Source organism: Corapipo altera, unplaced genomic scaffold (genome assembly GCF_003945725.1).
Source record: "Corapipo altera isolate COAL_440 unplaced genomic scaffold, ASM394572v1 45, whole genome shotgun sequence".
NCBI classification, from domain to species: Eukaryota; Metazoa; Chordata; class Aves; order Passeriformes; family Pipridae; genus Corapipo; species Corapipo altera.
This window is the reverse complement of record NW_020884877.1, coordinates 10,755,318-10,766,192: the sequence shown is the minus strand read 5'-3', so window position 1 is coordinate 10,766,192 and position 10,875 is coordinate 10,755,318. Positions and strand designations below refer to the sequence as shown.

The window sequence follows — 10,875 nt, the reverse complement described above, 5'->3', positions numbered from 1 at the left end:
GGGGCTCCCACATTGCTCTCCCTCCCAGCAGTCTGCTTCTATCAGCTGCCAGTGCCCTCAGCCTGCCATCAGCTTCATCTGGCTGGAGGGCCTAGAGAAGGGCAGAGAGCAGGCAAGAAAACGTGGTGGTGCTGTCCTCAGCCTTGCTCTCAAGCCTTTTTGCATGTGACATTCTCCCTGTGCTGCATGCCAGGCTGCTGCATCTCTGTGTCTGTGGTAACACGTGGCCTGATAGCGGACTAATAAATCCAGAGGGAGTAATGTTGTCTTCACACTTCTTCCTGCTCTTATCACCTGCTGCAGCAAGTCAGGGACACAGCAGCTCTGTACTGTCTACTTGTGACTGAACTAAGCAGTTCAAGGGATTAAGATAGTTTTCACTAAGTAAAATATTTTAGTTCACTAACTTTTTTTGGTCCTTGGTATGAAACAAATTAAACTGTTCTTGAAGTAGTTTCACACAAAGCTGCTCAACCACCTGGACTCACAACAAGGGAGAGGATTTTTCACACCCAGTCTCTTTATCTTAATCATTTAAATATCTTTCCTTTTAAATACCTTTTTAAATGATTTTGAACTAAAGTCCTTGAATTACCCCCTTGAAAAGATTTTCATCTTTTCTTCAACAATTTAATCCTTTAATTCAAGTAGTCAATTGTATATCAAAGGTCTTTAGGGAAATTATTGACCTAATTTTTAGTTAAATGATAGATATTCAGTAAAAAGTAAAAGTATTAACTTAAATACAATTAGAATTATAGCAACCTACTTGGAATAATCCGATTCTTCTGGACTTCCAAAAAGCCTTTAGTAAGCCTTTCTGCACAACAGGCTATTAAGGAAATCAGCCAGTTGTGAGGTAAGAAATCAGTGATTTGAGACATGGTGCTAGAATATAAAGCTTACAAAGACATGGTTGATACTCTGTATGGCAATAGATTAACAGTGAAACAGTCCCAAACTCACATTCTAACATCATACAGTACAGCAAGCTATCATTCAGCTTACTTGAAACAAAAGTGACAGGAAACTAAAGAACTTGAATTCATTGAAAGCACAACACACTGACAGCTGAAAGTCTTTGTTGACAAGAACATGGTAATTGGCGTTAGATGAAATCTTGTAAATTATTCATACAAGTTTTTTCTGCTAGTTGTGGAAGAAGGACCAGTGCATTGCTGTGGACAGCTCAGTCTCCCTGCTCACCATTCAGTGGCTATCAAGAAGCAAACATACAGACTGTTCCAAAGCATATGGAAAAGCAAAAAAAAAAAAAAAAAACAAAAAAAACCCACAAACAAACAAACCAAAAAACCCAAACCACTATAACAAAGCAGAAAATACAATGTCAGTTTGAAAATTAGTGGTATGGTCCCATCAACTGGGATGCTGTGTTTGATGGCCCCAGAGAACAGCAAAGAATCACAGAGACAGTGTGTGAGAGAAAGGAAAGGCAATAAATATGATTATAGGCTGTGAAGGCTTTTCTTCTGAAGTGAAACTCTGAAGAAGTGTTTACAGAAGAGATGAACAGAAAAGCACTTAGCCCTGGACATGGGCAATAATGAATATTACATGGAAGAAAAAATGAGTACTTCTTATTCTATTTTGTAACAGGAGAGAGATTCAGTGAAAATGAAAACAACACATTTAAAACATATTACAGCCTTTTTTCTTTTATTGTTGTAGAGAATTCCACAACAGTAATCTGCAAGATTTGTGGCATCTTCTTCTGAAACACTGACTGATAAGGAACTAAATATTTCACATATAATTCAGAACAATCAGGGGGAGCAGAAAGCTTTAATAAGAAAATAAAAGGGGCCTCCTAGAGATGTAAGGTTTCCCCCTCCCCCTTTAAATTCTTTTCTGTTCATTGATCAAAGTGGTGGTCGCAGTCTGGATCCATCAAGGCAGTGGTGGAAGCCCTGGGTGGTGAGGGAAGCCCCAAAACTCAGTTATATGCACTCAGGTTCAGGTGGGAATGCCTCTGGTACCTTCCCTGGGGAGGGGAGTTTTGCACTGGATGGTGTAATACAGTGAGTTATGGGATACTTCAGGAGTCTTTGATACCTTCTAAAATGTTGCAGCTGTCTCTTAAATCAGTGCAGCTGAGTCTGTTATGACCCATTATGGCTCTTCAACAAGAGATGAAAACCTTCAGGCTAGGTGTGAGTTTTCCAGGGAGTTATCACAGCTGAGTCATCTGTGTAAGGAAAAAGAAACACTACCCCAACTCGCAGGATTTGCCTCTTTCCTTACCTTCTTTAAGACCCAGCTTGTAGCCTGGGTCTTAAAGTGTTGGCTATGCACACCTTCAGCCCCTGGCCTGGGTGGCCACTCTGCACAGTGTTAGCAAAGCACAGTGCTGGTTGAGCCATGAGCACCAATAGTCCAGTCTCTTACAGCACCTGGGCAGGTGGTTGAATGTCATTAACCACCAGCAGTTCAGTCTCTTTAAAGAAATAAAACCACCAAAAAGCCAAAAAGGCATATTTGGAGAAAAGAAAAGGTGGATACCAGAATTTTTGTGTAACCCAGGAAAATGGTCTTCACAGAAAAAGGAGAGACTGGACTTACTAGGAACAAGGTATAACAGTAAGTTAAAGCCAACACTAGGGTTAAAGTGCAAATTAAAGCTGTCATTCAAAATGAGAATTTCAGAGACTGATGACAACTGCCATGCAACTAACCTTGAAACTCACTCTCCTACAACTAATACATGATATACAGATCATGAAAACAATGGGTCTTCATGCTATATTTTCTTTATAAACTACAGTGAAACTGCAATTAAGGAAATAAAGCCTTCCTATAACTACTGTGAAACAAAGAAAGGTTTTGATTATATATGCAACCAAAATGAGGCAGACCTTGAGTCTTGGGTAGAAATCCTGTACACTAAATCCAGTCAGTGCTCCTTACCACACACGGGTAATCACAGGCACTCCGACCACAGGATGCTCCACCCATCTTCCTGGCATCCCAAGGCAAAGCCTCATCTTGACATGTATACTGTTCTAGTGAAGCTTCAGCTTCAATTACTACTGGAAAGTAGAATTGCATGTGTATAAAACTTCAGAATGTGACACCAAAATATACACTAGCAATGCTGGTATTTGCAATCCCACCTTTTGAAGTGCTTGTCATGCAGTAGTATCAATAAAAAAGCATTTTTCCACTTTGGTGGCATTATATCACACCATATATTAGCACATAATCTCAGTTACTTTACCACGCACTGTTTTTTCTCCCAACCAGATTTCACATCATCAAGACTTCGAATATTTTGTACTGTTAACAGTATATAGAGGAAAAAATAATTTTTGCGAGCTATTCAGATAGCATATAAATAAAGGTCACTACAGAGTATAAATAGCTGAAATTTATTCCAATGAACTATATTAATTCACAAATACAACTAATCTTAAACTCTTGCTTAACAAGACAATGAAAATAGAAGACTGCGTGCAAGTATAAGTGCGCGTTTATACGTATGTGGAAAACTGAAACACACTTCTCTAGCACGTCTGCACCTAAAAATAGAGAGCTAAAAATGAAATAGGAGGAAAGAATTACTTTGTAAAATGAACCAAACAAACCTACTCTGTGTGCATGGGGATGAACTTATCCTGAGGCTCCTTCTGCAAAGAGAATGTCCTTCCCTGCCATGGACGTAGCAAGGAGGTTGTTCTCACAGTTCCTCTTCACAGCCATAATCATAAAATGCACATAATCTGCACAAAATGATGCCTGCAAAGCGCTTGTGGATGACATCTCAAAGAATTCCCAGTTCAAACAGGTACAGTGATCAAAACAGCCTGATGCACCATCTCTCTTCTACAAAGAGGTATAACAAGGTTTTTTTCTGTGTAGAGAGGAGAGGACAGGAAGGAACAGAGCTGCAAAGGGACTTTCTTCCCCCCAAAATGTGTATTTTCAGTTTCTCATTTCAATCACTGATCAAGTAAGTCACCTGGCTTCAATTTTTTCTTAAGCACTTTTGTGTCCTATCTCTGGTGAGTCATAACAAAGTGTACAGCAGAAGAAGCAGTGGACTTTGTGAATCTAATCAAAGAACCAGAGCCTACGGAAACAGACATCCAACCTCAAGGCCTGAACAAAGGAAGCGTATTCATTAAGAGTGTGCATTCCCTTCCAGGTAGTCATCACTTAAGTATTCCTTCCTCATGGGAGGCCACAAAGGCTGTCTGCACTGCCAGCATAATATGATCTAATATAATCAACTTTCCAATTGGTTATTTCAGTCTCCAAATTAAAACAACGTTCTGTCCACCATAAATGTCCCCTGAAGTCTGTTAATACAGGTCAACAAAGGAGACTTAGAAAAGGTCACATGAAACCTGTCAGTTACTTAAGCCTACTTCTCAAGGTGTTTCTATACACACCAGAATTAGGGCATGAGATGCCATTTTTAAAAGGGAACAGAAATAGGAAGCAGAAGGAGGTGGCCATCTTTTCCTTTAGGAGGGACACACGGGAGATGAGAAGGGGAGGACAGATTGAGAGAATTCTGTTGCCATGCATTCCCTTGAAAAAGTTTAATGGTCCCAGCAGTAAGGGGTGGTGGTAAGAAAGGGAGGAGGGCATTCTCATTAAGACTGAAGCAGCAAAATAAAAGGCTGCTGTCAGCCACCTGTCAGTGGAATCTTTCTTCCTTCAACACCACTGGCCTACATTATTTTTCCAGGGGAACTTCCACACTGACTATTTGGGCATTTCTCATTGTGTCTCTAGTTTACAAAACGAAAAACTGGGACACTTCACAGTTTCACATAAAGACATTCACACATAACTGAAAATCAGGAAGAAGACTGAGGAGGAAAGGAAGAAAGTATTTGCAAAAGCTAACCTTGGTATAATGAAGCTATTCCCTCTGGGCTCTCTTTATAGCCAAGAGAGGCTCTTTCAGTTCATTGTATGCTGCGGGTTTTCTTTGCTTATGACCCACAAAGCATCCATGGCAGGTTAGACACACAGGGTTCAAACCAGCCATTGTATGCAGGAACAGCTGAACAGACCTACAGTTTACCTTGCTTGAAACAAGGTGAACAACGATCACCAAAATGGACATCAATATAACACACCCAGCTCTGAACTTGTGCAATGACGGGTGAAAGGGACGGGACAGGAAGATGCATCTCTCTCCTCATAGCCTTGCCCAGCTGTAGGTGATGGATAAACTGGCTGAGCAGGGCACATCTCTCTCCATGAGCATCTTTACAGTCAAAAGACTCTGGCTGATTATGTAGTAAGAAGATACCAACTCTTGATATTCCCTACGGGCACACAGAGGCCTATGGGATCCAACTCTGTGCTGTATGCTGAACCCTCTTTACCTTTTCTGTTGTTAATAGTACCACTGTGGCTCCTCTGAGGGCACACTGGCATACACGAGATCTCCTCATCTAAATTCAGAAACCTGTAAAACTCCACCGAGGCTTCTTCCTAGCAAAGGCAATACAAAATAAAGGCAATCAGAAAGAAATGTTAACAAATGTAAGACTGATTAACCTCATTAAATTTGCAATTGTCCTGTAACTCATTATTCCAAGGTAGGAAGAAGGCAAGCAGCATGCTGCACACTTGTTCTTTATTGTAGGTGTGCACATTGTTCCTTCAGCCAAGCTATCCTTTAAAGATTATTTTTGATGCATTATGCAAGTGATATATAGTAAATTTTTGATGTATTTTTGACGTTATACTTTTCCAAATGGTTAACACCACACGTGATAAACAATGAAGTTCAGAAGTGCCAGGGAAAAAATGAAAAACCTGTAACTAGAGCAGGAGAAAAAGAAGAAAAGCCTAATGAGACTAAGAGTACTGAGTAGAATAAATACAGACAATACAGGAGCAGCATCTCTAAGTGACTATATGAACCATCTTACTCTTCTCCCTTTTAAATCAATGAGTACCTCTCCAATTTAAAGTATTACCGCAGGGCAAAAAAAAGGGTGCTGAAAATTTCCACTCTTTATGGGATGGAATGAGCTTATCCATGGAGACTTGAAAACAAAAGGAGTCTTCTTCAAGTTATACCAAGTTTTAGGTAAGGTAGTACCAAAGGAATTTTTACACAGCTTTTTATTATAGAAAAAGCCTAGAATCTGACATTTCACAAGAGATTTCACAGCTGTTACTGAGGCATAAAGTACCTCCAAAAGCAATAGGTAAGGAACTGGAAAAAAAGCCATGGGACCTCCAATTTTAAAGGGAGAAGCACATTTTGGTTAAGTAATTAAGGACCAATACCAGTGACCAAGTTAAATACAATCAGCATTGCACCAGACCCCTGTGCCAGCAGCCCCCTGTGAGAACAGCCTTCACCTCACCTCCTTACCTGTCTCGGGCACCCGACACTGAAGACAAATTCTCTCATTTGTTGGAGCTTGGCATCCTCTTCCACATCCTTGCTCTTTCCCCCCCCCCCCATCTTCTTAAGAAATGTTGCACCTTATTTTCTCCCACAAGAAAGAGTTTGGGGCCCATTTTATTTCACAAAATAATGGAAAAAGGGAAGTCAAAATGGACATAGTTTGAACAGTCAAAATGTGACAGTTAATTTTCTTAATGGACTTATCTGTTTTACGGGCTAACAAAACATTTTCCCCAACACTAAGGTTTTAAGTTGCACCCTCTCCCTTTGTTTTTTTTTTTAAGTTAGAAGAAAAAGTTTGATGACATTCATGAGTAGACAAGAAAAGAAAATCTCAGCTAAATTACAGCTTGAGGAAAACATAAAAAAAGCAGAACATCTTTGAACTGACCTCATTTTTCCAGTATATAAAGTAATACTTTGCTCATGACACTTTTAACCTACCCATTCATGTTTTATGTAGTTTTAATTAAAATATCCCTTTATTCTGCATTTTGACTTTGCCATTTCTTAAAAAATTATTTTGACAAATTCAAAACAGCTTTAAAAAATATACTAAATCTAACTGAAAGTAAATTGAAGGACAAGTCTTCCTGCTCTCTGTATGTTATTAGAGTAAGCGGAGTGAATTCTCTGCTCACATAATAATAGACTCCTGCTTTTTTAGATACTCTGAGAAAATTAGCCTTATGCTTTCCTCAACAGTGAAAGATAAAGCAGTTTAAGAATGGTGAATGAAGACAAGCTATTGTCTTCTTTTAAATTCACAATACCAATTTAATGACAGGGAGGCCCTTAAACTGTTATTGGAGCTTGAAGTGCCCACCCTAGCTCATGTATTTTTTGGGGGGCTGACAAGTACTAAGCTACTTTAGAGTACACCCTGCATTCAAAATTTAAGAGTTATGTTACTGGAACCTTAAGTAGAGAACACCATGCTCCTAGGTTAATATACCATCGACATCCAGTTAGTACTAGTAGTAATATTAAAAATTGTGTTTGATCTTCAATATATACATGATCTGATTGTAAAACTCATTAAAACATAACACAAAACCACTTTTGTAGTCAGTAGAACCGAGGAGATGAACTGTCCACAATCTGAAGGCTGCAATATTGCACTCAAATGGCTTGAGAAAGCAGGACCTGTAAATGGCAATTTTAAAGTATTTTAAACAAAGAGTGGACAGTTTTGTCTAACTGCTTTCATACTGTGAGGTTGTATTTTGATGATTTATGTAACAAAGTGGTCTAAACAGTGGTAGTCTTTTTTTTTTCTCCCTCAAAAAAAACATGCTTTAGACTTGAGCATATGAATAACCAAGCTTCTCAGACCCTGCTCCAAATAAAATATAGTTACAGCACAGAATTACAGTTCTTACAAATACCACAAACACTTCTGTCAAGATTTGTCAAGAATGGTGAATTTGCTGGGTGCGTCAGCAGCTCATCTCTCTAACACCTAACGTCACCACCGTGAGGAAATCCAGGATCTCAGCCAGGGAGTCCTAGCAAGATGGATGAAGCCTCTCTTGCTGTACCCATGGACCTGGATATTACAACCAGTTTTGAAAGGTAAATTTTAAGCATGCAAGATCAGAACAGGTTCCTTCCCAAACGTCTCTTTGGTTCACAGCAGCTCAGTCCCAGCCAAGTCTGGAAGCTTCCTCTGTGAGCCATCCCCCTGCAAGAAGCCACGGGCAGGCTGTTTCAATTGTTCTTTGAAGTACCAAGGACTAACAACTGAACAAAATAGTGAAGAACATCACAGGACCTCCTCTTCTTCAAGTCTTTCAGCCAATACTGGAGCCAAACTCCAGTATTAATTATAGACTAGATGACTGAGTTACTCCTTTGCTGTGCTTCGACTACCATTAGCTGTTACTGCTGAGAAAAGCAAGCCCTGGATCCCTGCATGTCATTCAGCTCTACAGTAACTCAGAACTGACCACCCCCAAAACTCCTATGGCACTGTGCAACTCTGGGAATACCCTCATTTTGAATACTACATTCTATTTTGACTTCTTTCTTTTGTAAAAAAAATACAACTTTGACCTGCTGAGAGCATAAACAGTAAAAACAACAGCTACTTGAAACAGCTCAGTCTGTTAAATATCTGTTAATATTTCAAAAAATGAAAAAACAACCAACCAACCAACCACAAAGAAATTGTATATGCAGCAAAGACTCGAACTCAAGTCCTAATTTCATCCTCTCTCTGTTTTCTCAAAAGAGCACAGTATTTTTAGCCACTAGGGTGAAATAAGACAGAGAACTAGAGATGTTTAAAGATGGCATTTCCTGATCAGAATGTCTGAGATCAAGTGCTTTATTTTTTAATAAATATTTTGTTTCACAGGTACTGTTTTAATGCATTTCCATTTATTAATGATGTCATTAACAAACTTTTTAACTTGACCAGAATATCTCAGAAGTTATGGGTTGATAAAAAATATGCTATTAAACCCATAACATAGGAAGGGAAGTATTACTCTAGATAAATTAAATAAACTTGTACGATTAAACCATTACAAAGTATTGATTATTTTCAATAATGTGCATAAACAGCTATCGAAGAAGCATAACAATCATAAGAATTCTTTTTAGAAAACATACTTTCAAATTAAGTTTTCATGGATTTAACACACATTGCCAAAATGCACAAATCATTTTGAAAATGAGACGTGGGTTGGGCAAAAACCCAACAGTTTTAACATATACCGCATGATGCCACTTAAGTATTTTTAGATGCATGGCTTAACAAGATAGAAACCTTATTTTTTTGCAATATGAATTTATTTTCTATGCAAATGTTTTTGACTTAAAACCTTTTATTACATGAAAGGTTGCATAAATAAATTCTGTTAAATACAGAAAAAGAATTGAGACATTTTTCTTAGAAAAATGTGACAAGACTTAGGCAAAAGTGATCTCTTTCCTTAGGAATGGTTTTATTTTCTGTTATAAAACAGCTCAAATATATTTCTTATGCTTTATAGAAGATGAAATATGATTTACACATGAAATGTGTAAGTTCTCATATGTCCAGCAATTGTGTTAATTTCACAAATTAAAAAAGAAAAATGTAGTTATATAGCTTCAACAACTGCATAATGTTCAACTATCACCTTTCTCTCCTACCAACCATGCCCACACTATTTCCTATTTCACCTCAGAAGACTTTCCATATTTTTCTTAGCTATTTACTGTTGAGAATTAGAGCCTTAACCAGATGATTTTGATTAATTTCTCATGCAATCAAGGTAGACAGAGCTCGTTGGTCCACATGACTTCAGACAGAACAATTTTACACTATAAACTGCTGCAGCAGCTGAGTGTTGCTTTTTTATTTTAAACTTTGCTTCCAATGAGCTTGAGTATTTCAACCCCTGTAGTTCAAAATGTCTAAAAAGACTTGAAACACCTCTTATTTTGCTTACTTTTTATATATTGGGAAAGATGTTCCTTAAACAACTCCCTTGTAGTGCTAGAGTTGAAGTCTCTGACTTTAAAATTAAATTCATAGTTAAAAAAATAAAAACCAAACTAATCATTTCCCCCCCTAAGATCCCAAGTGTAACTTGCTCAGGATGTCACAATATTAAAAAACATTGTGAAAAGTAACAGAACAAGTTGACACACTTTCACATGTGACATTTAAAACAGCAACACTGGGGTTTCAATTTAAAAAATCTTAATTTAAAAAAATCAACTGAAGTATTTACTGAAATTTTTTTCATATTTGTATAGTTGGAAGAATATACACATATAGAATGCCTGTTTGAAAATTTTTGTAAAGTTTCCTCATGTAACATTCACACTGTAATCTGAAATTTGTTGTTTATCACCCCGGCCTCAGCATTTGGCTTTGAATTAACAAGTAAAATTAAAAAACAATGCTTTTTTGGACTGTAAATTTACAAATACAAATACTTAAAACTAAGTGACAAAACATCCATTTTGCTGATATCTTAATGTTTTTATTCACAAAATAAAGAGGTTTGTCTTTCCCAAGGAAGAACTTAACAGAAAGACTTAATGATACATAATATAAAAAAGTGGTACAGAAAATTTGAAAAAGTCTGGTAAAATTTACAAATGCAAACTATCACTCTGTACAAAATCTTTTTTTAAAGAAAGTTCAGTAATAGATTTTAAAATACAGTCTTAACAGCTCAGAAACATACATTTATGTCAAACTGTGGTTGGCCTTCATTTTCGTCTGCGTGGGGAATTCTCCCTTTGTCTGTCCTCATTCCTCCTGGATTCCCTCTCCTCGTTCCTCCTGGATTCCCTCTCCTCATTCCTCCTGGATTCCCTCTCCTCGTTCCTCCTGGATTCCCTCTCCTCGTTCCTCCTGGATTCCCTCTCCTCGTTCCTCCTGGATTCCCTCTCCTCGTTCCGCCTGGATTCCCTCTCCTCGTTCCGCCTGGATTCCCTCTCCTCGTCCCTCCTGGACTCCCTCACCTCATTCC

The 10,875-nt window shown here is 38.1% G+C and overlaps 1 protein-coding gene across 1 annotated transcript in view; it reads right to left on the bottom strand.

The window, feature by feature from the left end:
* Positions 1–10,358: 10,358 nt before the first annotated feature.
* The window catches only part of CWC22 (CWC22 spliceosome associated protein homolog), a 28,293-nt gene continuing 27,776 nt past the window's right edge, over positions 10,359–10,875 (bottom strand). Inside the window, exon 21 of the mRNA XM_027637242.1 lies at positions 10,359–10,682. Coding sequence (XP_027493043.1) covers positions 10,613–10,682 — 70 coding nt within the window. The 3' untranslated portion in view covers positions 10,359–10,612. The remainder of the gene's footprint in view (positions 10,683–10,875) is intronic.